At 46.4% G+C, this 26,691-nt stretch overlaps 5 protein-coding genes across 8 annotated transcripts; 2 read left to right on the top strand and 3 right to left on the bottom strand.

Moving 5' to 3' along the window:
* Positions 1 to 20: 20 nt before the first annotated feature.
* LOC112900932 (RING-H2 finger protein ATL43-like) lies at positions 21 to 1,242 on the bottom strand. The gene has a single exon (XM_025969701.1). The coding sequence runs from the start codon at positions 1,095 to 1,097 to the stop codon at positions 303 to 305; it is 795 nt and encodes a 264-aa protein (XP_025825486.1). The 5' UTR covers positions 1,098 to 1,242; the 3' UTR covers positions 21 to 302.
* Positions 1,243 to 1,996: 754 nt separating this feature from the next.
* Positions 1,997 to 6,601, top strand: LOC112898727 (protein PEP-RELATED DEVELOPMENT ARRESTED 1 homolog, chloroplastic). The gene is made up of 9 exons (XM_025967004.1): positions 1,997 to 2,338; positions 2,524 to 2,679; positions 3,138 to 3,206; positions 3,310 to 3,480; positions 4,642 to 4,785; positions 5,421 to 5,582; positions 5,684 to 5,749; positions 5,850 to 5,909; positions 6,013 to 6,601. Exons 1-9 carry the CDS (start codon positions 2,075 to 2,077, stop codon positions 6,055 to 6,057), a joined length of 1,137 nt encoding a protein of 378 aa, XP_025822789.1. The 5' UTR covers positions 1,997 to 2,074; the 3' UTR covers positions 6,058 to 6,601.
* A 1,243-nt stretch (positions 6,602 to 7,844) lies between these two features.
* Positions 7,845 to 9,797, bottom strand: LOC112901094 (ribosomal RNA processing protein 1 homolog). Of its 2 annotated transcripts, XM_025969927.1 has the most exons (2): positions 8,363 to 9,797; positions 7,845 to 8,261 (listed from the first exon to the last, which is right to left on the bottom strand). In XM_025969927.1, the coding sequence occupies exons 1-2, from the start codon at positions 9,759 to 9,761 to the stop codon at positions 8,158 to 8,160; spliced, it is 1,503 nt and encodes a 500-aa protein (XP_025825712.1). In that variant the 5' UTR covers positions 9,762 to 9,797; the 3' UTR covers positions 7,845 to 8,157. The 2 variants fall into 2 exon arrangements, with proteins under 2 accessions (XP_025825712.1, XP_025825711.1); XM_025969926.1 differs by having other exon boundaries at positions 7,845 to 9,797.
* A 362-nt stretch (positions 9,798 to 10,159) lies between these two features.
* On the top strand, positions 10,160 to 13,188 carry LOC112900315 (cold-responsive protein kinase 1-like). The gene is made up of 7 exons (XM_025969131.1): positions 10,160 to 10,718; positions 11,314 to 11,473; positions 11,569 to 11,711; positions 11,816 to 12,029; positions 12,099 to 12,333; positions 12,430 to 12,580; positions 12,676 to 13,188. The coding sequence occupies exons 2-7, from the start codon at positions 11,329 to 11,331 to the stop codon at positions 13,018 to 13,020; spliced, it is 1,233 nt and encodes a 410-aa protein (XP_025824916.1). The 5' UTR covers positions 10,160 to 10,718; positions 11,314 to 11,328; the 3' UTR covers positions 13,021 to 13,188.
* Positions 13,189 to 13,855: 667 nt separating this feature from the next.
* Positions 13,856 to 15,792, bottom strand: LOC112899096. Of its 3 annotated transcripts, XR_003229999.1 has the most exons (3): positions 15,721 to 15,792; positions 14,388 to 15,642; positions 13,856 to 14,135 (listed from the first exon to the last, which is right to left on the bottom strand). XR_003229999.1 is itself a non-coding variant. In XM_025967430.1 (2 exons), the coding sequence occupies exon 2, from the start codon at positions 15,535 to 15,537 to the stop codon at positions 15,028 to 15,030; it is 510 nt and encodes a 169-aa protein (XP_025823215.1). In that variant the 5' UTR covers positions 15,538 to 15,639; positions 15,721 to 15,792; the 3' UTR covers positions 13,856 to 15,027. The 3 variants fall into 3 exon arrangements, 2 of the variants coding, with proteins under 2 accessions (XP_025823215.1, XP_025823214.1); XM_025967430.1 differs by having other exon boundaries at positions 13,856 to 15,639; XM_025967429.1 differs by having other exon boundaries at positions 13,856 to 15,642.
* Positions 15,793 to 26,691: the final 10,899 nt, after the last annotated feature.

A 26,691-nucleotide genomic window follows, 5' to 3' on the forward strand; every position in this document is an offset into this window, starting at 1 on the left:
CAGGATCGCAACACCAAAGATTTCCTGGCCACAAAAAGGCTTTGCAATTCCTGCGTTGAAGCTGCAGCCATCAGTGGTCTCCATCACCTCATTGCCCCAATAGCACATCGAGATTACAATTCCTTACTCCAGTCTTAACCCTATCACTGTACTGTATCCTACCGACGTGTCGCTAACTTTGTACATGGACACGACCGATCGATGAACAAGCATCAGCTATCTACTAAATATCAAGGAGCTCGTTCCATGTTCAGGAGCAAGATCACGGAGCAGCAGATGAACGCGGCGCCATCAGGCCTCAGCTAGCGGGACCGCGGCGTGGGCGTGACGGCGCTGGGGGAACCTCGTGATCCGTGGGAACTGCTGCTGCTGACCACTAGGATGCCCAGGTCCCGACGATGTCTCGCCGCCTCGAGGTACGCGACCCGGTCCACCAAGCCGTCCGTCGACCACCGCTGGTCGCTCGGCCGGTGGTGCACCGCCGGCTGCAACTCCGCGTCGGCGGCCGAGCGCTGGCCGGGCACCACCATACCCGCGACCGGCGCCAGGTCTCCGGGCCCCTCCCGCCGTGCTGCCGGCTCCGGCTCGGGGACGATCGCGATGGAGACGTCGACGTCGACGTCCCCCCTGCCGACGCGCCGGCGGCAGACCGGGCACGTGGAGTGCGCCAGCAGCCAGGTGTCGACGCACTCGGCGTGGAACGCGTGGCGGCAGCCGGGCAGGACGCGGAGCAGCTCGGCGGCGTCGAAGGCGCCCAGGCACACCGCGCACTCGGTGGCGCGGCCGGCCCCCACGCCCGCGCCGCCCGCGTCGCCGAACCGGACCGCCGGGAGCGCGCCCACCGCGGAGCCGCTGAGCCCGGAGCGGCAGCGGTCGCACGAGGACGGCGCAAACCCGATGCCCAGGCCGGGCCTACCCCCGCCGTGGCCGCGGTGCTTGCAGTGCTTGGCGTAGATGAGGAAGAGGAAGAGCGCCAGGAGCGCGCCGGTGATCACGCCCGCGATGACAGCCACGTCCACGGTCAGGGGCGGCGGCAGCGGTGGCGGCGACCGCACGTCCTGGCGCGCCGGCGGGGGAGGTGCCATCGGCGCGGTCATCCCGTCTCGATCATGGGCGGCGCTCGAAGAATGAATCGCTCGTGGGAAAAGATCCGCATGGCAAGCTGTGGAAGTGGAAAAACGGGCGGTGTTCGTGACGAGGCGAGCTGGGATGGGGTGGAATGGAAGGAGGCCTGGAACGCAGGAGGCAAAGCCGGGCTTCCCTGCGAGATGGCACGGTGGCTTAAAAATAGAGCAAGCTATCTATCTTTGATCGTGGCAGCTTTGGTACTGTGCTCGAGTGTTGAGGAATGGTGAGGTCATAATCGCGCTCGTTGCATCACGGTCACAATTCATAGCTCAGCCGATGTGGTGTTTAATGTTTTTGAGAGGAAGATGCGGTGTTTAATCACATAAAGCTATGCTAGAGAGATATTTTTTCAGTAGATTTATCCATGAAGCATCTGGTAGAGCTGTTTTCGGTTTACGCTAAGAAGGAGAAACTGAAAATCATAGCAGGTACACGTTTTGCCAAACGATTTTGAAAATAGTTTCAGCTCCACCACAGAATCCGTTTCTGGAGCCTTTTTGAGAAGATAAAGCTACGTCAAACGGGGTGTTAATTGCAGTCACGCTTTGTATGGCGCTGTAGCGTGTTAATGATGAAATTAACCATGACGGCTCCCTCGCGACAGCGAACATTTGCGAGGAGGAACGCCATTGACCATCGCTCGGGGTCGGGGTAACCGTAACCTGTCCTGAGCTTGCAAAGTTGCCCAGTCCTGGTCAGGACTCGTGACACCACCACGGCCCAAGGGCTGGCAGCTCCGGCGAGGCACACCCGGGGCGGGCCGGGCCGGCACTCCGTGTAGCGGGTCCAGCCCAAATAACAATGAATACCCCATGCCCAGCCCATGTAAGAAGGCGCTTGTGTAGTATGTGATAAACCCCGAAAACCTCACCAAACGCACCATCGACCAGCAATCTCCTCCCCCGCTCGCTCGCTTCTCCAGCCAGCTCCGAGCAAGGGGAAGCCCATGGCGATTCTCCGCCTGTCCCCCGCCCTCTCGCCTGCTTGTGCCGTTGTCTCCTTCCCCTGCATGCCGTACTCCCAGCTCCTCCCACGGCCCCCCTCCCGCTCAACCCTCATCTGCCTCGCCGCGACGCCCAAGGTGCCGCTCCCCATCGCGTCGCCGGCGTCCCTCGGGGACGACCCCAGCAAGTGGGACCCGGCCGAGTGCGACGCCCTCCTCCGCGGCGGCGAGCAGGTCGCCTCCGTCCTCCAGGAGATGCTTACGCTGGTAAGGAGCTGTTTCGTTTTCGTTCGTTTATCTATCAGGAATTATCATCGTCAACAGAATTTTGAATGCTGAATCTGCTAATCTCATGTTACTGTAACAACTGTTATTCATGTGGTCTGACTAAATGGCTATAACTTATACTTGTATTATCAATTATGGTTCATTTATGCAATTGGTGTTGGTAGATGGAGGACATGGACATGGATGGTGCATTTGAGCCGGTGGCTGTAGAGCTGGTGGCGCAAGGAGTTATTGGGAAGAGGGTCGATGAGATGGAGTCAGGCTTTCTTATGGCACTCGATTACATGATACAACTTGCACAGAAGGACGCAGATGATGAGGTACTTGATAGAGTCATTGTCAGCCTCAGCCGATGTACTGGGATTTTAAGTATTTATTACTTTTTCTCTTCACTACAGGTCGTGCACTCATTTTGCTATGTTTACTAAAGAGCATAAACGCATAATTTAGCTATGTATTGTCGGCTTTGCCATGTTGTAAATATTTTTTTATACCAAAATGGTGTCCAGATATGTTTTTCAACTGTAACAGGAAATTAAACACGATTACTAGCTAGTAATATCCAAAGCTCTATATATTATGTTAAGCTAGTACTAGTTAGTAATGTCTGGACATGCATTCAAGGTCTTAAAGTGATCTTGCAAATTGCATCGCGTTGATGTGATAACCGAACTATGGAATGCATGAATTCTCTGACACAATCCTGCTGTATGCATTTTTTTCCCCTTAGCTTTTTCTACTGATCTACATGCTTGACATGTTTGTCTTGTGATGGCAGCGCAAGTCTCTTCTTGAGGTAATTAAACAGACAGTGCTAGATCATCTAACAAAGAAATGTCCTCCACATGTAAGTGTCATTTCAAGTGCGTAGTGCTATCTGTGTGTTTGTAGAAGTGGTCATGTGTAACTTGACTAACTTATGTCTGGTATTGTTGTATTTTACAAAACAGGTTCAGGTTGTTGGACTCCTCTGCCAGACTGAAAAGAAAGAGAGCAGGCATGAATTGCTGCGCCGTGTAGCTGCTGGTGGAGGTGTTTTCAAGAATGATAAAGGTCTTAAGTGCCAAATTCCTGGGGCAAATCTTAATGACATTGCGAACCAGGCAGATGATCTACTGGAGGTAATTTTAAGAGCATGAGTACAAGTATACTTTCCTCATGGTCTTTTTATTTAATAGCGTAATCTTCATAACCTGATTCTTTGCAATGGAACATTTTATTGTCCATAAGTAATATTGATATCTAGTTCTCATCCATTATTTTGAATCGACAATATTGTTGGTGCATTGAGCATTGGCCCCAGCCTCCAGATGCTATGTGCTACATTATTTTGCATCATTGATGATATGTCTTGTATGAACTTAACACCAGCCTCCTTGGAGTGGCCTTTGTAGCCTAGGTCTTGTGGTGTGTTTGAGGGTTAGCCCTGAAGTTCAAAGAAAGTAATGCTAGCAGATAATGCCTCTTGGCTCAAACATATCCAGCTCTGGTTAACCTGTTTATGTGAAGCGAGTACCAAAGCATAAGCGACATGTTTATGCAAAAGAAGTCAATTTTTGACTGGGCTTCATACACACATACAAAGGAATCCAGTTTCAAATTTTGAATATGTTTCATTCATTTCTATAATCAGTTAACTGAACTGAGTTTGTCATCCTGCACATACAAATTCATTCCATGGCACATGCAGACTGTATCATAGAATCTGCAGTGCTAATTTGCTATGGAATGAATATATTGCATTACCTGAAAATGCCCACAGTACTATTTTACTAGAAATCAAACTAGTTCGAGCCCGCAGTACTATTTCTAGAAATCAAACTAGTTCGAGCAATTCATTCTTATTGCTTCTCAGAATTCATTGAGTGGTCATTCTTTCTTTTTTTTTTTCCAGTGTGAGGAAAGAGACTATGTTACGAGCCAACCAAACACATTAGAGTTTCTTTTAATCATAGAACATGGGGATTGTGTTATCACTGTGTGCTAAACTTCAAATGACTAATATGGAATGGTAGGGCTCCTTGACTATTTTATCTCATTCTGTTTAGGTTATTGAACCTGGAATGCTAGTATGTCTAGTTAGAATTGTGAAATCTAAAATATATTTAGAACTCTCAAATGGAATAGAAATATGATACTAGAGGTGCAGATCGTTCCATATCACTGTGTTTCTTGGAAATGATAAGAATGGGCTGATAAGCTTTTCTTGCAGTAGTTAATTATTATTGCCTCCATGTCAAAGAATGTTCCTCAATCTTCTACCATTTTGGTTAATATTACAGTCAATGGAATCTAGGGACACAATTCCTGATCGAAAACTTCTTGCAAGACTAGTTATAGTAAGAGAGGAAGCCCGAAATATGATGGGAGGTGGCCTGTTAGATGAAAGAAATGATCGCGGTTTGACTACTCTCCCTGAGGCAGAGGTATGTTTTAAACTTGGAATTTCTCATTGGTAAAAGTTTGCAGTGATGTGACTACTTGCAAAATATCCTTCTACAAGAGTCATTAGTATATTATAGTTAGATTACTTATGTATGGTTGTTGAGATGTTGCCGAGGAGCGACATCATCAAATTGTGTGTCCCTGTATGTCTGAGTGACTATAATATTATTCCATAATTTGCATGTTGCGAAACTACAGGAAACTTTCTGCCACTGTGAAAAGTCAATCCCTATATGGCTTTGTTCTATTTTCTTTTTCCTACTTACATGAGCTCAAACATGAGTCGTGTCCATTAACAATGCAAAAGGACCATTTTAATATTCTTGTTTGTTGGCCAAATATGATTTTTGTATGCTTGAAACATGGTGTTATCTACAATGAGCAAGTAGTGTCATCTTAAAAATTTTGGCAAGAAAGCTATAGCCGAAGCCCATTGGCTAGATGGCAACAGAAAAGATTGTTCTAGTGGAAAGAGAAGCGTAAATTTTTTATTGTCAAAGGAAGGCTGTTTTATTAGTGGCCAATAAAAAACGTTCTTCAACTATAGAAAACTTAGGGACTATCATTCAGTCATATGTTGTTCAATACAAGGTTTTCTTTCACGTTAAATTGACAGGTGAACTTTTTGAGCAAGCTTGTCGCTCTTAAACCTGGGAAGGCATTGGAGAGGATGATCAGGGATGTTATGAATGGCAAAGCGGAAGGTGCTGATAACATTAAACAATCAAGTGCCGATTCGCATGCTGAACAGGAGCATCTAACTGGATTATCTGGAAGGGTGAGTTTTGAGTTCAACTTGGCTCATTAGTATCTTAAAGAATTAGCATATATTTCGCATCAAGTGAAGTATTCACTGCACATGCTTATGTGACCTTTCAGGGAAGTGTATCAGGCCGCAAGCCACGGCCAGTCCGCCCTGGAATGTTCCTCGAGACTGTTTCCAAGGTACTATCTTCATCTTTTCTTTTATGCAACACATTCACTCTTTTCTATGTGTGACATAGCGGTTTTTTCCATGTCTGCCGTCTTCTACCATGTCCGTAAGGTCCTAGGTGGCGTATATGCAAGCAACACATCTGGCATTACAGCTCAACATCTAGAATGGGTGAGCTGCTAACTGATTAATTCTTTCACTGATCACTTTCCCCATAATCTACTCTTGTATTCCCATAATGATTGACACGGTTTGACCATTTTTCCCATTATAGGTACATCAAACAACACTGAAAATTCTTCAGGAATTGGCCTTCTAGGCTTGCTATCAAGGATTCACTGCTACTTATGAACATAGGCAGTACGTGCACATCCTTAGCCTGTTAGCCACCAAAGGTACATGATATTGGAAAGCCCTGTGCACAGAAGGATCACATTGCACCAGGTTATGGACCCTATCCACGAGCCAAAATGGTCGTGAATGACATCTTTGGGTTGAGAAGTGAAGCAAAAGAAATGCTAGGCGGACAGCCAAAGATCACTTATGGGAAGAATATGCTGTCACAATGTACAGCCATTAGGGCCAAAGGATTAAACTAATAGAGTGAGCTTTATTCAAGCGCTTCTGACAGAAGTGCATAGTTGGTTGCTTTTGCCCGCTGACCAATTTTAAATACTAGACTCCGAACTGTTTAGAGGCGGTCAGGCAGAACGCTCTCTGTGGATAAGTCTTTGTTCCTTGGCAATCTGTAACTTTTTCTTTGCACATATTGTTCCAGACTTCTGGTCATAGGTGATATACGTTACATGAATACAAATCAGTGGTATCTTGGACTTGGAGGCAACGTGAATATATTTATCTCAGTATAGCTCCAGTTCTGTCTCCAGTTGGCAACATGCAAATGATGGCCTTCTGAACGTATAAAAGTACCCACCCTGCGTTGATAATTCATGAAGAAAATTGTACCTGTAAGGTTCCAAATGCATTTTGTGCACAAAATTTTCATTACGAAACATTCACTTGCGAGCCCATCTTTTTCGGTCAGCCTGTGCTGGCTACACACCACCCACCATTCAAGCATACACTCATGACTGATGAATATGCAGAATGTGGTTTGGTATAGAAAACATGGCTAGTTTGAACTAAAAATGGTTAACAGAGCTGTCCTGCAAGGTATCATGTTTGGAGAAGTGGAGGACAGAAGGAACAACTGAGTTGTTCAGCCGTTGTGGATTCTGAACAAAACTCAAGACAGGTGCAGCATTCAGAATTTCAGATACAGGGGCACCGCACGCAAGCATAGTGATCAGCAAACAACAACAAAAGGTAATCGGGCACAATATTATTGAGACTACATTGAAGGGCATTGAACAAAATTCGATTGCTAAATTGCACAGCGGATAAAACTCAGCAGCAATAGTAACAAGAAGCTTGTGAATTGCAAGACTTAAATCTGCGCATCCTGGGCTCAGAAGAACAAAGTTCAAACTAAAAACCGATAAGTTACTTCCTCTAGTACACGTTTCCATTCTCTAGTGAGTATGCCAAGCTGAGCCAACATAGGTCAGGACAGGCTATTAAACAGCTTGCATCCCTGCCTACTGAGATTTTCTGAATTGCAGGATCAAGTTATGCTCAATGTACATCAGAATGGTCCAAATTTAATAAAACTATGGGCAGGTAATAATCCACAACATGTCAACTGATAAGGTAATGAGGTCACTAACCACATAATCTCAACAACCATACCAGACAGACTAATCTAAACAGAAACCATGGGGCCAGTGACCCTAAAGAGTGACATGACAAGCACAATGGATTGTGGACTCCAAAGTAAATTGAATACCAACCTATCAAGGGCTATTCACATGGATTTCTTCATGACACACACTGGTAGCATAAGTATGTGTTCTCTGACTGGGAACATATCATCACTGAGAAGAATCAGCATGTTTTCATCACTAAAAGAATGCCATGTTCATTCAGACTACAGGAAGCAACTAATATTTATAAACCTCTACAATATATTAACCTGCAAGTTTCAACTGAGATAGCATGAGATCAGATAGATCAGAACAGAAAGAGGTCCATCAGACTGCCCGGTACTACAAAAATCATAAGAGCTAGTATTATCATTGCAATCACCACATGATTACCGTGAACGCACAATGACAAGACAAATCATTAAACAATCCATCAAATATGATATGGCAGCACAGTTAACACAGTATAAGACTAGCCTACAAAGTGAACAAGAATTAAGTAATGATAAAACAAAACAAAAAAGACACAACCATATGACCATCATTGCGTCATACGTTGAATAGCTCATGCTGAGAAGCTCTGCAACTTCCGCAAGCGCTTCACAGCAGATAAAGGTTTCTTCTTCAAGACCTTCTTCGCAGATTTTGCCTTCGGCTTAGCCTTCTTCAATGGTGTAGGGGTCTCTTTTATGGGCCCTGGTTGAACTCCCTTTTTTAGAGCACTTCCTCTTGGTGTAGCCGAAGGTGGCAGCCTCAGGCACTGCGGTGGCAAAGGATTGTGAGGTTTCCAAACTATATTATTCTTCATCGAGAACCTCACCTTCTTACCACTCTTCTCTCCGTCCTGGGTAAGAAGATTACCTTCGCTACAATCATCGCCATCAGATGCTTCAGACAACCTATCAACAGATTTTGACCGCTTCCTCTTCTTTGCCACTTTTCCATTGACTGGCGTCGCTGGTGAAGTACTCGAGCTGCCACCCCCATCAACCATACCATCTTCTGCCGCAGCCTTCTCAAACTGCTTCTGGAGATTGGACAGAAATGTCCCATCAAGTGTTATCCCATTGGTACCATCACCCATCTGCTGGTCCTCTGCATGCGCATCTGTATTCTGGTCCGCAGCATCCCCTCCTTCAACAACATCCACCTTCTTTTTTTTCCTCTCTTTCTTCACCTTCTTCTCTTTCTTCACCTTCTTCTCCCGCTTCAAAGCCTTGGCCCCCTCTTTATCACCTTCAGCCAATGCAGCCTTCTTCGCCTTTTTCTTCTTCTTTTCTGCCTTGTCCTCACACAAGTCCATGCTGCAATCTGCATCTGGCACCACTTGCACCTCAGTAGCCTCAAACTTGGGCACAGGAATTTCAACACCAGATAGCTCCAAACCCTTCTCCACCTTCACAAATGCATCCCTCAACCCAAAGATCACCTTCCGGTTCGATTGCACAGTCTCTGCCTTTGCTCCAATATCCAGGAACCTCTTGCTGAATCCAAACAACAATCCAACTTTCCCGAGCTTCTCCTCAGCGCTATCCTTCTCCACCTCCTCACCTTTCTTCAACTTCTCAAGCAGCTGAATTCCGTTCTCCAGAAACCTATCAAATATCCCTGCCTTCACCTTACTGATCATCACCCGGTCGGACGACTTCTCCAGCACAGTGAAGAACGGAGCCAACAGGGCGTCCACTGTCTGCAAGCTCACAGGAAGCACAGGCAACAGCTCGTCAAGGAACGCCTCGGCGACATGGTACCCGAGACCCCTGGAGGTGCCGGCAGCGACATTGTCAGCTTCCGGGAGGAGAGCCTTATCCGACAGGATGGAGACGATCTGCGAGGTGACGTCGGGGGCGAAGGAGTTGGAATTGATGAGCAGGAAGGCGTGATGGAGGAAGCGGCGGTTGAGGAGGTAGAACTTGTCGAGGCGGTGGACGTCGATGTGGGCCCACTCCCTGCGGAGCGTGGTGAGGTAGGCGGCGAGGAAGGCGGTGCCGTCGGCCGGGGACGGCGCGGCGGAGACGGCGGAGGCGAGGCGCGTGGCTACGGAGGACTGGTAGAGCGGCTTGTCGGCGTGCCAGAAGCAGAAGAAGAGGCCCTTCCAGAGCTTGAGGAGGTCCGCGGCGGAGAGGCGCGGCGCGGAGGCGGGCAGGAAGTCGGAGAGGAGGTACCGGACCGTGCGCTCCCGCGCGCCGGCGTTGCAGGAGGCCAGGCGCCGTGCGATGGCTGCGGCCTCGGCGGACGCGTCGGCGGCGGCGGCGGCCATGGGTGGGGTGGGCGGGGCGGGGGGAGGGGAGGGGGAGGGGGAGGGGAAAGGGAGGAAACCCTAGGCGAGGCAGCGTTCGATTTGATCCTTGGAGAGGGGTTCGGGGTTTGAAATGCCCTAGCGATTTTTTGGCTCTCCGGCTCGCAGCCTCGCTGGCTGGCGGGTGGGGCCATGCCAAAGGACGGAAAGACAGTGCATTATCACGTTGCGCTTACGCACCCGCATTCTCAGCCGCACAAACGCGCACATGGGTTGCGCCTTAAACTGGGCCGAATGATGGGCCCGTTTACTCATCGCCGAAAACATCTGTGATGGGCCTCTTCGATGTCACGGCCGTTGTGTCCCTCGCCGGCCCCGCCACCATCAACAACATACAAGAAGAAGCCCAACCCTCCTCCGTACACCCGCACGTGCCGGCCACCATCCGCCGCGCGAACAGCCAGCCGCCGGGCGCCGACTCCAGCGTCCTCTTCCCCGGCCGTCCGCTCCACCCTCCTCCCCACTCGGCTTGATTGGCTTGAGGAGTCAATCCGGGGACGTGTTCCACGCCAAGATCTGCAGTCCTCTACCATGTCGCTGTCGCCAGGAATTGCCCGCCCCATAATCTATTCGCGAGTTTGCTCGCAAGCTAGCTGCTGCCTCGGCTCGCTCGGCCGGCAGTGCCAGCAGCGCCCGCGCGCCAGCCAGCAGCCAACGCGGCGCGACGCGTTGGCCCGTTGGCCGGAACGGATCGGACACGCCACGCGGGCTAAGCTCCCCCTCGGAGAAACCGATAACTATGCCGTCGCCTCGGCATTGGAAGCCTCCCCCCTGCTCTGTCCCGAGTTGCGTGGCGAGGCAGGGAGATGGGAGCGCGGTAGCGGCTGGGAAGGAGCAAGGAGGCGAGGCGCGCGAGTCCGGTGGTCGCCGCCGGTTGATCGGGGTTTTTGAGGTCGACTTCCGGTGGCCGCTGCAAAGGTATGCACGCACTTCAATTTCTCGAGCAGAACTAGTAGGATGCCACTGAAGGCATCATCGGTAGAATTTGCCTGAATCAGTTGCGAGGGTGGTAGAATTTTCAGGATAATTCACTCGTAGGGATAGTTCTGTAGCCTGCAGTACGGCTGAAAGGAATTTTCAGGGCGACCGAGAGTAGAGAAATCAGAACATAAGCAGCACGACCATGTCGTCCTTGTCCCATCATTTTGTTTAGTTTCTGAGATGACAAATTGGTAGAGTAATGTGTGACAAAGTCATGCCGGAAATTTTGTTTATGTTTTCCTCTCATCTACCTTCCTTCCCAAGTGCCTTTGGAGGATTTGCAACATCTCGTCACTTCGTGGTAGCAGATGACTTTGTGCATCCAATTAACTGGGACGGCCCTCAGGCTTTTGCAATTCCGTTCTCCATATGTCGAGCATACTACTTACCATAGCCTTTCATTGTCTTAGAATATTGCATGGACTTACCGTATAGCCCTTTTATTCAGTCCGGGTAGATGGTCTATGTACTTCTGAAACATGCTGCTGTTGGCATTCTGAGGTTGCTGACACTAGCATGTAAAAATATGCAGAAGTAAAGAACAACGATGGCATCTACGGAGCCAAGGACGGTCTTCCTCGCCTTCATCGCCATTCTTGCGGTGGTCATAATAATCCTCCTTGGTATTTGCTGGAAGGTCTTCAAACCAAACCTCATCAGGAAATTGATGCGGCCAAGGAGCCCTGCTTCAGGTCAAACGAGTCACGACCTATCACTGTGGACGAACTTATACTCCTTTTCTTCACATCCTTCTAACACAGCTCTGCAATTTGTGTTGACATAACAGAGGTACCTGAGTACTTCAGCGGCAATATGAGTGGAAACCTCCGGACGATTACATACTTCGACTATGCGACACTGAAGAAGGCCACGAGGGACTTCAACCAGAAAAACCAGCTCGGCAGAGGAGGTTTTGGGCCTGTTTATTTGGTACATTTCTAAGGCGAAAACATGAAAAAATTATACTGCATTCGTACTGCTCGATCGGCGACTTGTGATTTTACATGGTTCCTGTTGCAAATGCTACTGATCAGGGGAAACTAGATGACGGTAGGAAAGTTGCAGTGAAGCAACTCACCGTCGGCAAGTCTGGGCAGGGCGAATCAGAGTTCTTCGTGGAAGTGAACATGATCACAAGCATCCAGCATAAGAATCTCGTTCGCCTGGTTGGGTGCTGCTCCGAGGGATCCCAACGGCTGCTAGTCTACGAGTTCATGAAGAACAAGAGCCTGGACAAGATATTATTTGGTAAGCAGAATAGATCTTAGCATGTCCACAGGGGAAGAACTGAAGAAAAGACTGTTGTTAACTTTGCAGGGGGTGATGGTGCACCGTTTCTGAACTGGAAAACCAGGCACCAGATAATCATCGGCATCGCACGAGGCTTGCAGTACCTTCACGAGGAGTCGAACCTGAGGATCGTTCATCGCGACATCAAGGCCAGCAACATCCTCCTCGATGACAAGTTCCAGCCCAAGATCAGCGACTTCGGCTTGGCCAGGTTCTTCCCCGAGGACCAGACGTACCTCAGCACTGCCTTTGCCGGGACGCTGTAAGAGCTCGTTTCCACAAATTTTCACATCACAGAGGAAGAAGGGTACATGCCAACGCGTTGTAACTCTTGGAAACAATTTTCGGTTCATTTCAGTGGCTACACTGCGCCTGAATACGCCATCAGAGGGGAGCTGACTGTGAAAGCCGACACCTACAGCTTCGGCGTGCTCGTGCTTGAGATCATCAGCAGCAGGAAGAACACGGATCTCTCCCTTCCGAACGAGATGCAGTACCTTCCTGAACACGTAAGCTGCTTTCTGAATCCAATTCTAGGCAACGAGACAGGCATATGCATATGTTTGTTGTCATGAAGAACCATTCACGTCTCTGCACATTTCAGGCATGGAGGCTCCACGAGCAATCCAAGATCCTGGAACTTGTCGATCCGAAGGTGCAGGCCGACGGGTTCGACGAGAAGGAGGTGCAGCAGGTGTGCCAGATCGCGCTGCTGTGCGTGCAGCCGTACCCGAACCTGCGGCCGGCAATGTCGGAGGTCGTGCTGATGCTGACGATGAAGAGCGACCAGTCCATCCCCGCGCCGATGAAGCCGGCGTTCCTTGACCGGAAGAGCCTCAAAGACAAGAACGGCACGTCGGACACGGCGATGGAGATGCGGTCGTACTGGCTAAACACGCCGTCGCCCATGGTCGACGACAGGCCATACGACATGAGCTGTGGCATATAGGGACGACTACACATTGTGAGTGTGCGATGATGCCGGCAGGAAATGTTCCAGGGATTCAGGGCGCGCTCTTAGTTTTGTACAAACTCGTGCAACACTGGTCTAAAGAAAATAATGAGCGCTGTATATTACAAAAACATGAGAGCGAAAGATTTGCAGTTTTGGTTCAAATAGTTTACACTCTTCCTGGTCATGGACTGTGAATTTACGGTGACCCATCGCGCTGTATTATGCAAGTTGATCACCATATTATGCCAAATGATCACTTGTCACAAGATCTAACTGTGTGGTGTTTTTATTTTCCAAGGTCCGTTATCCAAAGTTTGCTGGGGTTTCATGTAATAATTTGACTGTTTTAGCACTGTTTAATTGCCTTCCCTGTAGATATGAGCAATTTTTGAGCTAGACGTACAGTTTGTGAAGTTGTTATTTTAAATAAAAATGCGGCATTTTTTCGCAAAAAAATGCAATGCGCTTTTGTTTGTCTTTTCAAATTAGTTGATGGACGCCCTGAGTTATTTATTCTTTTATATACATCTGGATTTGTCAAAAGCATGATTTCAAATTAGTGCTGATTTATTTCTTAGTTATCTTATGAAAAATATAATGCTAGCCTCATCTTGTATCATCCGTCCAGTTTGAACTATGGAATGAAAACTTTCACAACATTAAAAACAAGTATGGGATAAAAGACAACATATAAATAGACAAATAGACAGATCCACTTCAGCAGACATAAGGTTGCACGTTACATATTCATAATCTAATTTCTCTCTGAGGGTGAGGCATGGGGGCAAGATGGTTTTTTGGCACAATTGCATCTAAATTGAAGTTTGGTGAAAACACGGGGAATAAATTAAAGCAGGGGGGGAAATGATGAGTATGGATACATGAATACACAGATTCCATGTGTTGTCTCGCACTCTGAAACCAATGCCGCTTCCTGAAATTCCTGTATTAATCAACCGCCATATTAATATCCCCATCATCAGCAATTGTGTCCTCTTGCCTCTGAGTAGCACCTGAGTGTTGCATTGGCCCATTGTCAATCCCATTCTGATGCTTGCGAGGGTACCGCATATGGAATTTTCCAGGTCGTTTCAGACTTCCCTTTAGACCTGCACCCAGCAAATCAACCCCTAAGTTATGAGAAAGAGCTGATGCAGAAATAACTGAATGTGCACACATCCATGCCAAACCGAGCACTAAGCAGCATCAAATCTAGATATATATAAGGGGTTTGAAAAAATGTTAACATATATCAGTTTACTATCATATTTATCTAGGGGCTTGCCATCTGCTGGCAAAAGATAGGAAATCTCCTGGAACCATGTTGAAAAATCTGGAGATCCTGGACTGTGTATACGTACAACCCATCATTCTTTCTGCATCAAACGTGGCAGCTCCCTGTAGCCTTGGGTTTCTCATGTCAATAGACAGCACCAATGTCTTCTTGTCCCACATGCCAACCTTGCCCATGAGGTAAACAATGTGACTTTCGCTCAAGCTCAGCGTGGTATGACCAAAGCGAAGCCTATCCAAGGCTGGCTGAGGCGTGCGTGGCTCCATTGTCCTGTAGCTTACTCAACAAGTCCACATTGGCAGTACCATCATCAACCACAATACTGCTAGTATTGATCCTGTAGTCCATTTGCCAACCATCCTGTCCCTCCCAAGGACTGGATATGCTCCATGTGGAAACTTCCCAGCTCAGGCGATTGAGGCTCCTGTCAGGATAAGAGGTGTTGCGGTGCATTTCAACCAGGGTGAGGCGACCGTTGACAAAAGCAATGTCCCTTAAAAACAAAGGCTCGTCAAAGAGCTTGTCGAGTCTGATGAGATGTTCGGGAAGAGGCAGGTAGTGCTCAGGTTTGCGGCCAAGTATGTCACAGACGAGGATGCCCCTCCAGGGGTCAACAAAGCCCAGCAGTCCACCTTCGCCAAGTGTGATCGTCTTGGCGGTCACATGGACGTGCAGCATTTCTAGAGGAATGGGGCTGCTGGACCATTTCATGTCCATGGAATTGTACAGCACCAGGTTGAAATTCCCAGGCCGGCTGATACCGCGATCGAGTGCAGCCAGATAGTAGTGCGGCGATAATTCAGGTAGCGGTCAGGCCTCTCGAGCCGTGACAATGAGGGGCCCTTGCCGCCGCTGGGGGCCTTGTAGACGGAGTGGTCACGGCGACAGCTGTGGGCTCTGGTAGAGACGCGGAAGTGGACGAGGTCCTCCTCCGCAGCCTCGACGGTGGGCTCCATGACCAGCTCACTTGGCAGCAGGTTAGGGCACCAGACGCAGATGTAGGAGACGAGCGGCGGCGGCGCGGTGCAGAAGGTGACCCGGATGGCCTCGCCGTTGCTCATCACGCCGTAGGCCGAGGTGGCGTTCTCGCGGTCGGCGACGTAGGCGTGCAGGTCGAGGAGGACCCAGCTCGGCGGGGGAGCGCCGCCGTCGTCGGGTGGGTGGCCGTGTCGAGGCGGACAAAGGGAGGGGTGTACGGATGATACTTGAGCGCTCATGATTCAGGCGGCTTGCTGGTTGCGCGCTGCCGATCTCGGTAGGAATCCTCAGAGCTCCTCGGTCGAAGTAGGATTTTAGGGAGTATCCGATCGAAGTTTGGACTGCTGTTGCAACCGGAGTTAAATCGAATCGAAGATGGAATCGGAGCGGATTGAAAGGTTTGCTGGGAAGGAAAAGGAAACCTTGTGGGGGTCGGCGGAGCGGGGCGGGGGCGACGAAAGATGGAGAAGCATCCTAGAGCTGACCCGTTAGACTGACTCCAGTTGAGGAGCCAAAACGCGAGGCAAATGCATATTGCCTTCCGTCCCGCACTGTAGCATCAGTTATCCAACTCCAACCGAGTATGCATACCGATCATGCAAAATGACTCCGAGGAGAGAGACAGTGCAAAATGTAGGGCTCTCCACCGCGATGCAAATCACTCCCGAACAAACGGTCAGTCCACGGGAGAGTTGGACCTCCCCACCGCGATGCAGGCGTCAAGAACTTTGGGTGAGCTAGCAAAAGGCCGGAGCCATGCATCTTACTGGTTGCCTCGCAGATATGTATCGCGCCGATTGGAGTTAGTCTTAGACGAACAAAAACCTCAATCCACCGTCCTGCTACCTGCCGCATGGAGGGTCCATATATATCGTGTAACAAGGCCTCTGTGGGCCAAATTCCACTAGGCCTTGAGCCCACAGCTACGTATGCCAGGCTGCGGCCAGCGAGACGTGTCGGCTTTCTAAAAGCTATAGGTCGCACCCATACTATTACAATCGTTCAATTTTACTGATATACTATTACAATTTATTATATTAGAACCGTGTCATTACAATTTCTCAGCTCTTCGAAACATACCACTACTTACACATTCGATGTGTTTTTTAAAATTTATGGACTAAATTACCTTCAGTCTTCTTCTTTCTCTCATCCCCTCTCTCCTTCCTCTCTCTCAATGGCCCGCGCCGCAGCTCCTGCTCCACGCCCACGCCGCTGCTCCCCTCCTCTGCCACGCCAGCCGCGCCAGTTCGCCACTATCCCTTCTCCCCTCCTCTGCCACCGTCGAATCTCCTCTCCCCTCCCCTCCTCTAACATTGCCGACTCCTCTCCACCTCTCCTTCCTCCCCTACCACCGGCGACTCCTCCCCTCACCTCCCTTCCCTTCCACGGCACCACCTCCCTGCCTCTCTCTGCACGGCGTAGCCTCGCAGGTGGAACACGGGCCTCGTGGGCATGGCGGCGCGGGCCTCGCGAGTGCACGGAGTAGGCAGGGGCCTCGCCGGGCGCGGAGGCGCGGCCATGCAAGCGTGGGTCGCGCGCGGCACGACAGCGTGGGGGTGGTGCAGGGGCGGCGCGCGCGGCACGGCGGCGCGGGCGTGCAACAGGGGCAGTGGCGCGGGCCATGAAGAGAGGGGATGAAAGGAAGAAGAAGGCTGGAGGTATTTTGGTCATAAATTTTAAGAAACCCATCGAAAAAGTAAATAGTGGTATGTTTCGAAGAGCTAAAAAATTATAATGGCACGGTTCCAATATGATGAATTTGTAATGGCATATCAGTAAACTCAAACAACTGCAATGGTATGGATCCAATTAACCAGCAAGGCACGTCTTCTCCTCGTAAGGAAACTCAAGCCAAGCTATCTTCATTCATTAGGCCACGTCTCATGCATACTGACAGCCGTTTGATCTCATTTTAAACAGCTCAGATTTCTCTGCGTGAGCATATTAGCCTCATCGACAACCTTGCGTCACTTGGAACCTCGTGACGTTTGGACTCTTCGGGAACGCACGAGCGGTCAATATACCAAGACTATTCATCTTCTTTGTCTCATTCAATATAATTCTGCGTATTTTCTCCTCTTCTGTAGCACTCATCCCATCTACTAAGAACATAGCTAATAATTTAGTCAACTGCTGGCTCTATACTAGTACCACTTCACTTACAACCCATCTAACCATCAGCTCATATAATAGTTCATTGTTGATACAAGTTCCATCATTAATACAAGTTCCATCATTAATATATTGTCCACCTCAACCTCCCACAAAGTATCTTAGAACATGTGTTTCAGCTGGCTGTAAGCGTGCAGCCAGTATCTATCTTCCTATCTCCCTCTCTCTCCCTCTTTATTCTTTTCTCTCATGCACCTCAGCATTAATATGATGTGGCAACTCATACAGCCGGCCTACCTCACCTTATAATACTTTCTCTAAGGTATCCTCCAATAATAACACATCAGCTAGCTCATAAGAGTCCAACTTATCATTTTGCTTACTTGGAAGAAAGAGAAGGTAATGAGAGAGAGTGTACAATCTAGCAACCAGTGACGGTCCTGACAAATTAAGGGCCCGGGGCAAGACTTAATATAGGGGCCCTTATTATAATAATATATATAATACATGTTGCTAATAAATATTTAAAAATATATCAAAAAATTATTCATCATAAGAAAATAAATAAATATGTGATTACCTTAAATTTGTCTTCTAACGAAGCGAAGTCATTGATAATAGCATCAGTATCAATTTCATCCAATAATATTTTCTCGATGCATAAAATAGCCAAACCATTTAATCTTTCTTGAGACATTTTGGACCTCAAATAATTCTTCAGCAACTTCAACTTTGAAAAACTTCTTTCAGCTGACGCAAAGGTCGCGGGCACAGTAAATAAAAGTTGATAAGCAATAGAAATATTAGGATAAGAATCCACTTCTCTAACATACTAAAAAATATTCATGGCAGACATTGGTTTATCTGATAAACTCAACTGCAAAACACTAAACTCTGAATGAGCCATCAAAAGAGAAAGTGTTTGCAAATTTGGTGCAACATTCTCTTAGTTCAATAGTATCCAATGACTTCAAGGTTATGGAGTCCATCAAAAATCCAAATATGTCTTTGAATGATTGGAGTTCTTCAAATCTACTTTTTAATGAACTAATTGCAATATCAAACATAGCCAAAAAATAATTAACTTCAAAAGCTTTTTTAGCTTCAAGATTTGCTTCCTCACAATCAGTTTCATCATATTGTTTCTTCCTCTTAGCATGACGTTTCACTGGAAATGATGGCTCTACACCCAATTCAGATGCAATCTCTTTGGCAATGATCAAACTAGAAGCAATTCCATTATTTCTATAGTTCTGAAAGTAAGTTAGTGTATCTTCTATTCTAATTAATGTAGCATCAATGCACATGGATGGGGATTGCAACTGCTTGCTCACTTTGTTTATTGTAAATAAAATATCATACCAAATAACCATACCAAGTATAAAATCAAAGGTACCAAGAAGATCAAATAAATTTTTTTTGCATCACTCCTATCCTTTGGTTCGGTATCCTTATCGGTACTCAACTGAAGCAAAGCTGACCTTATCTGAGGAGCTTGAAATCTTATTTCTTTAACACTTTTGATCCGACTCTCCCAACAAGTATTGCACCATGACTTCACAGTTAAACTTTCAACATGATCCTTCAAAATATCCCATCTTTTAGTAGAACTAGAGAACAATGTATATATTCGTTGCACAATTCCAAAAAATGAAATAGCTTTTCCACAAGATTTAGCCATGTCACAAAGTGTAAGATTAAGACTATGACAAGCACATGGCATAAATAAAGCTCTTGGATTTATATCAAGCAGTCGTCTTCGCACGCCCTTGTGCTTTCCTTTTATGTTAGATCCATTATCATGACCTTTACCCCTAACATCTTCAATATTTAGGCCAAAGGACTTAATGGAATCAAGTAATGAATTAAAAAGTCCCTCACCAGATGTATCATCTACCTTAATGAAACCCAAAAAATACTCCTCAACTTTACAAGTAGACATATTAACACATCGGATCAATAAACTCATTTGTTCTTGATGACTGACATCAGGGGTACAATCAAGGACAACTGAAAAATATTTAGCCTCTGTAATAGTGTTTATGATAGATTTAGTGATGTCAGAAGCCAAAAGAGAAATCAACTCATTCTGAATTTTATGACTAAGATAGTGATAATGAATCTCATTATTTTGAATACGTCTGAGGTGATCTTGCATAACCAAATCAAATTCAGCAATCATCTCAACACAATCTAAGAAATTACCATTTTGATCATTGTAAAGTTGCTCACTTGGTCGTCTGAAAGCTAAATTCCGCTTACCAAGAAATTTCACAACAACAATTATTCTTTGTAAAACTTGCCTGATACGCTCTTTCTCCTTGGTGATTTGCTGCTGAATGTTTTTGTCGATTGTTTCATGCTTACCGAGCCTCACCCTCAATTCATTCCAAGAGTTCATTCTTGTAATATGTTGTATACTAGCCTCATGTTCTTTCAACCTCTCATTAATATGCTTCCAATCTTTGAACCCCTCATGACCCAATGAACTCTTGCAGTTTTCTGTATTGAAAAGCTTGCATGAAAACCAAAACACTCTATCAACATATTTTGAATATACCAACCACTTTCTATCATAAACATCTCCATTGCTCATCTTTCTAGAGTAATGAGTATATGAAAAATGTCTGCCATTGGTATCCAAAGGAAATTCAATATTTTCATCTCTGATGGGTCCCTTCTCTACTAATATGTCCCTTGACTTGTTATCAAGATTATCCCAATTTCTTGAGTCATAAATATCCTCAGTAAAAACAGGTTGTTCATCAACACTAGCATTTTCGGTAGGAGGTGAATTAACCATAGGCTCATAATCACTCACATTGTTATCATTCCTATTGGTGTCAATATTTTCTTCTGGTGTAAAGCCCGGTGTAAAGCCCTGATCTTCTGGGTTATTACCAGGATGCTCCTCCATAGCAACTATAGCCATCTTATTTTGATTCCTTGAAGTTCTTGAATTAATAGAAAAAATTTGTCCATGGCTCCTCTCTGTGTTTCTATAAACTCATCTGCTCGTTTCTTCCTCTTCCTTTTCTCAGAACCGGATGGATACCTTCTAGATGACATGGCTATATGCTGAAATTAAAAAACAAAATTATGAATTGAAGCTATCGCTTAGTTACAACAATATTGAATAAACTTAAAAAATTATTACCGATTATATGGCACTGATGAGCCAATGTTCACCAATGAGCAAAGCGATAACGAGACAATATTAAACCGATGAATTACAAATGACCTGCTGTAAAATTCCCAAACAATTCATTTAAATATCTAAACAATAGTCTAATTAGTAATCAATAATCATATAAAGCACAGAGAAAAAATTATACCACGGATGGTTGCCCTACAGCGAATCAGCGTCTCAGCGATCTGCTACTGCACTGTTGATGCAGTGTCGCTCTCACGCCGCGCGTGGCCGGCGTGGGTGACAGCAAGCGGCGGCGGCCGCAATGAGCGGAGGCGGACTGGCGGAGACGGAGCCACAGAGGCAAGCGATGTGCCGTGCAGACTTTGGCGAGCAAATGCGACGGGCGGCGCGAGACCGCTGTTGTTTCCCGAGTCCTTCCATTTTGTTTCCGTGATTTACTCTTAGCGGTTGGTGTTCCCAAGGAAGCAAAGTAAGGCCTCGGCAGGAAAGCAAGGCCTGCAGTTTTGATTCTGCCGATGGGGCCCAATTTGTGTTGCCAATTTAATTGATACCTGAACTACTATGGTGTCAGGGGTGGGGCCCCATTATTCCGGGGGCCCAGGGCGACCGCCCCGCGCGCCCCCCCCTCAGGGCTGTCGCTGCTAGCAACCGCGGCCGGCGCCGGATGTCCCACTGGTCGCCACTCGGCATGGCCGTCGCGCGCTCCAGCCCGAACGCGTCGCGCAGCATCTTGCGGAAGTCGGCCATGGAGTAGCCCGACGACGTCTTGGACGCGTCCACGCCGAGCTCCCGGTGGAACGTCAGGCCCACCACCACGTTAGGGTAGCACCGGACCTCGTCGTCCGCGTCAATGTCCACCACCTCGTGCCGGCTCATCTGCTGGAAGATCTGGAAAACGTTTCAAATTATAAATTATTTGATATTTCTAGATATATGAATGGAGTGAGTAGAAAGTAAGTAGCCTCTATGAGAGAGGGATTGTGAGATCTAAGATAATTTGAATAATATGCTATGAGACAAACAATTGGAGGTACTATCTTTTTATAAGGTGGATAAGTTTTGAGATATTGTACTAGCTCAGTATTGGAGACTGCCTAAGAAATCAAATGAAATTGACAAGATAAACAGGTAAACTTGAGTACTCGATCTCAATAGTTCTTTTCTTTTCTCTGCCTTCTGGATGGGTCACGAGCAGTACTAGCGAGAGCGAGATACGTGAGGACTTCTCGTCGCATGGAGCAGAAAGAGGCAGTCGGTGTGGGCGATGTTTTTTGCAGTGCACCGTGACGGAGCGACCCAAAGAGCCACATCGCATGGAGCTGGCTGACGAGTTCCGGCTCAACTGCGCTCACGTGCACTGCCCGCTCCCATCTCCTCCTACCTCCAATTAGGCTGCCTTCGTCCGTTTTTTTCTCATGTGTGCTGATCTCCCTTCCTCCACCATGTTCGTTTGATGCACTCTGCACTGCCAAATGTGGCCTCAATCAACTATGTCGCCATCAAATGAAGCGTCAATAAAATGTCCCTCCTATCCTCCAATCTGAAACAAATTTTTGCAATACAGTCTGAAATTTTGATTGTAGTCTCAATTTTGTTCAGTTCTAGAGTCCTTAGTTAATGCAGCAATATGATAATTTGTATGTTCTTTACATCATTATCCTCAATTGTCAACAGAATAGGGTATCACATAGGAGAGTCAATAACTAGTAACAAAAGCATAAGACCGGTAGTGAAAAAATAATAATCACAGCTTGTTCTCTATACCTAAAACTCTCGGTGATTGTGCGGCAACGCTGTGCATTAGTTTCTAGTTCGGAAACTAAACATGATAGTAGGTGGATGGATTGGTCGAGTTGGAAGTTGGAAATGCCTAATACGGTGGCTGTTGAGTGCTGACAATGAGGGAAATAGTGGCGGTTTAGCTCTGTTTTGGAGAAAACGATTGGAGGTTGGTGTGAAAAGCTTCTTGGAATATCACATTGATAGTGTGAAAGAATAAGAGGATGGATTTGAGTGTATATTCACTGATATTTACGAGGAGCCAAGGAGCGAGGACAAGGATAATACATGGAAGATCTTACGCTATTTAAACGAATAATTTGAGATGCCATGGCTGTGTAGTGGAGATTTAAAAGTGATTTTGTTCGGTTGCGAGAAGGAGGGTGGTCCTCCAAGGGCGGAATCGAACGTGCAAAACTTCAGATTGGCTCTTGAGGATCGTGGGCCACATGACTTGGGATTTTGTGGGAGAACTTTTCACCTAGCATAATAACCATCATGTGGCTGCTAGTTTTTACAAAGGAGAGACTTGATAGCGCAGTAGCTAATAGTGCTTGGCAGGGGTGGATCTACATGGGGCTAGGGGTCTCGAGCTCCTTACCTTTCCAAGATCAATGGATACCCTATAAGCCCCCCTCCCTCCATTTTTAGGAAGAAAAAATAAAAAAGAAAGGGAAGGAGGAAGAAAAGAAGGAGAGGAAGAAGAAGAAAAGAGAGATGAGCCCCCTCTTTATACGTTGGCTGGATTTACCACTAGTGCTTGGAGGTGTATTTTCCCTTTGGTGAGGGTTGCTAATGGAGGCCCTAGACATTCAAAGCACAGACCAATTATAATTGATGCGGGGAATAAGGAGAGCAGCGAGTGGAGTGGCCCAACGCAGGTAATGCTAAAATTTGAAGCTAGATGGCTAAAAGAAGAGGAGTGTGAGCCTCGAGTGACGAAAGCGTGAGGGAGAGCATTTGACGAAGGGTGTGATAGTACGGTGGAGATGCAGAATAAGGTGTTGTGCGATCTATGGCAGTGGGACAGGAATGTTTTAGGAGAATTGGAGAGGGGAATTAAAAGAGCCAAAAGGGAGTTGGGAAAGTGTAGGCAATATGGTATTTTTCAAGAATTAGTAAACTGGGAGCATCTACTGCGTTATAAGCTCGAATGTTTGCAGGACCAACATGCATATTTATTGGAAGCAACGAGCTCATAACATATGGTTGACAAGGGAGACCGAAATACTAGTTTTTTCCTTGCTTTTGCATCAAAACGGAGAAGGAAGAATTGGGTGAGGAAGTTGAAGGATGAGAATGAAGATGTGGTGGCGAGAGAACAATTAAAGAACTTATATTGCTAAGTAATATCAATATTTGTTTACATCATATGTAGGCAAATTGACGAGATGCTGAATTGTGTTGACCCTAAGTTACACAAGACAAGAATGAGGCTACGATGGAGCCATTTACCGAAGAATACGCCGAGTTCTGCATTACTCCTGCTCCTAAGGTTTTGGCTTGACGTCGAAAGAAGATGTATTGATTGATAGATGTCTTTACAAACCCTAATCTCTAATATTTATACTTCGAACATGAGGAGTCCTAACTGAATATGACATGCTAAACTTAAGATGAAAACTATATTTACAAGATTTTCGAAAAAGAACCTGACTCTTTATTCTTCTACTAACGTCATCCTTGCAATCCGATTCAAACAAAATCCTGCCGTATCTTGACCCACTCCGCGCCGTCTTTGACCCCTTTGTTATCTTGGGCTAAAAATCTCTGACAACCTGGGCCCACACTCTCCAATGGCTCCTTCCAAAATATGCATCGGCTTCTTATTTCTTCTGCAAAATTTTAACGTCAACACCTTGTTTATCTAACTTGGTTTGACGGTACGAAGGTACTGTAGTGAGTAACTATCTAGGTTGACTAGGTTGGGCTACTGGCCTATCTAGTCTATTTGATAAGGTGGCAAAGTTGTCCTTAAATCAAGAAAGGTATACATGCATCAAATAGGTTGATCACTCAACTTGTAGACCTAAGCATTCAGATGCAATATATAAAATAATAGTATAAGTTAGAAAAAAAATAGTAGGCGTAGATGCTCCGGTGCTTGCCTTGCTTTGTTTGAAAGATGAAACTTTGACTTGAAATTCTTGTACAAGCTTTATCCTTATCAAACTCCTTTCTTCTTTTCCGAAATTCCAAATGATGGCTCAACGAGTTTGACCTAGACGACCTTGACTCCAGGTTCTAAACATTATGAGATGTAGTGTAGTATATTCAAAACATCTTTGGAAAACGAATTATAAATTTCCTTTTGGATAAAGTTGCAATTCATCCCTAACTACCCTTCTAAAAACCCTAACACAATTTTATCCTAATCAATTAAATCTTAAACAACTTTAAGCAATTATTTAAGGTTAACTTGAATTATTATACTTAATAAAAACCTTAATCTTCTATTTATTATTCCTAATTATTTCTAATAATTTTTTATAAATTATCCATATTTTATTATTTTATAAAATGAGGATTAAAGCATTTATTTAAGTTATTATTAAACTAGTGTTATTATACTTTTTATGTATAAAGGAAAATAAAAAAACTAACAAAATTGGTTTGACTATTTTAGGATTTTTCTACAATTTATAACATATAAAACAAGTTAACAGCAAATAAAATAAAATCTAAGCTAAAACTATTTGCACAAAACCCCCTGGAACTTCCTAACTCTCTCAACCCTGCTCTTCCCTCTCTTTCTCTCACAGACAGGTGGGTTCGGCTCCCTTTCTCCCTCCTTCTCCCTCTGTTCCTGGCCACGGCCGAAGCACGTGGACTGGCACGACCAGCGGCTCGCCGGCTGCGGCCTCGCCTGCGGCCAGCCCGGGCCCACGGCCTTCCCCACTTCGCTCTGAACTCGCTGAGCCCCTTTTCCCCTACGCGCAGCCGCTCACCGCCACAGAACGCCTGCGCCGGCGGCGACCAGTGGCTCGGCCACGGCAGCCGGCCACCACGGCGCCTCTCCTCGCCAGCCCGTGGCTCGGCGAGCACCACTGCGACTTCTAGGACCTAACTGACCCTTTTCCCACGGCTAAAACCTACCGGAGCAGAGCTCCCCGTGATGGCAGCCACGGCCGCGGCTCGGCCGTTGCGGCGACGCGCGTGTTCTGGCCACTCCGGTCTCCGGGCTCGGAACAGTACGGCAAGTGGCAGCCAGACCTCCTACTCTCGCTACTGCCACCCTCTGAGCAACCAGAACTGCATCCAAGCACGGGAAAAGCAGTGCTCACCGTCGCAACCCTTCCTGTACGGTACAGCAGCGCACAAGGAGGAAGAGGATGGGGAAAAGGTGTTGCGGCGGTGGTTTCAGATCGGGAACGGCTCAAATGGATTCGTGGACACCCAAGAGAGCTGGTGGCGCAAGGAATTGGAAGGAGGTACTTCACCGGCGTCGAATTTCTCCGGCGAAGTGAGGCTCAGCCATAGGAGAGGAAAACAGCGAGAGGATGAGGACGACTGCCCTGAACGGCTTTTATTTGAATCAATCCATTTCCCTCCGAGCTCCACCTCATGCTGCATCCCTTTGAATCTTGCCGTGAATTCGATCTGGCGGTGCTCAGGCAGGAGATAAGGATGAACAGTATTGTAGATCTCTGAATCGGTCACTGACCCTTTGTGCTCAGCAAGTTTGAACACTTCTTTCTCAAAATTTTGTTAGTAAAGTTTGAAATGTTCAAAACTACTATTGTAGAGGAAGAATTCCTCTACAATTTTTACTTCAGGAACACCTTCTAATTCTGCCTCTAACCCCCTTGAATTTGGCACTGAACATTGAGATATTCACTGAATTCAGACAATATTCAGAATTACAACTAATTTGCTCAAACCTGCTGCATTTGGATCCAGATATCTCCAGATTTTATTACTCAACATAAGAATTTTCCAAGAACAAAGTTATATAAGGAACATTCCTCTTCAACTTACATAACTTGAGCTTCCACTGATTTTGACCTTAACCCTTCCAAAGTTAACTCTGAACATTACTGCAGTTATTAGGTTCAGTCTGGATCTTTCTGAACCCGAGCATTGCAGTCCATAAATCTCCAAATTCCATTACTGAACATTGAAATCGTCCAAAATAAAAGTTTTAGGGTGTATATTTAGATACCGTTTTCTTGTTATGCACTTTTCTTGTTTCCAGCTCTAATGTGTTCAAAAGGAGCTCTGAACATTGCTGTTTGCACTGAGTTAACACTGAATATTTCTGAACCAGAACATTGCAGCGCATTTTTCTCCAAAATCTTCCACTGAACTTCAAAATATCAAAAAATCAAATTGTAGATTTTAAAAT

The sequence above is a fragment of the Panicum hallii genome, chromosome 7 (genome assembly GCF_002211085.1).
Source record: "Panicum hallii strain FIL2 chromosome 7, PHallii_v3.1, whole genome shotgun sequence".
NCBI classification, from domain to species: domain Eukaryota; kingdom Viridiplantae; phylum Streptophyta; class Magnoliopsida; order Poales; family Poaceae; genus Panicum; species Panicum hallii.

What these genes read in the sequence shown, in the direction of transcription:
- LOC112898727 (XM_025967004.1), top strand. Translation starts at nt 2,075, where the DNA reads ATGGCGATTCTCCGCCTGTCCCCCGCCCTCTCGCCTGCTTGTGCCGTT. An exon ending in AGGCAGATGATCTACTGGAG is followed by an intron (nt 3,481 to 4,641) that starts GTAATTTTAAGA and finishes TTAATATTACAG; the next exon opens with TCAATGGAATCTAGGGACAC. An exon ending in CAGCTCAACATCTAGAATGG is followed by an intron (nt 5,910 to 6,012) that starts GTGAGCTGCTAA and finishes TTCCCATTATAG; the next exon opens with GTACATCAAACAACACTGAA.
- LOC112900315 (XM_025969131.1), top strand. Translation starts at nt 11,329, where the DNA reads ATGGCATCTACGGAGCCAAGGACGGTCTTCCTCGCCTTCATCGCCATT. An exon ending in CCTGGACAAGATATTATTTG is followed by an intron (nt 12,030 to 12,098) that starts GTAAGCAGAATA and finishes TTAACTTTGCAG; the next exon opens with GGGGTGATGGTGCACCGTTT. An exon ending in ACTGCCTTTGCCGGGACGCT is followed by an intron (nt 12,334 to 12,429) that starts GTAAGAGCTCGT and finishes GGTTCATTTCAG; the next exon opens with TGGCTACACTGCGCCTGAAT.
- LOC112900932 (XM_025969701.1), bottom strand. Translation starts at nt 1,097, where the DNA reads ATGACCGCGCCGATGGCACCTCCCCCGCCGGCGCGCCAGGACGTGCGG.
- LOC112901094 (XM_025969926.1), bottom strand. Translation starts at nt 9,761, where the DNA reads ATGGCCGCCGCCGCCGCCGACGCGTCCGCCGAGGCCGCAGCCATCGCA.
- LOC112899096 (XM_025967430.1), bottom strand. Translation starts at nt 15,537, where the DNA reads ATGAGCGCTCAAGTATCATCCGTACACCCCTCCCTTTGTCCGCCTCGA.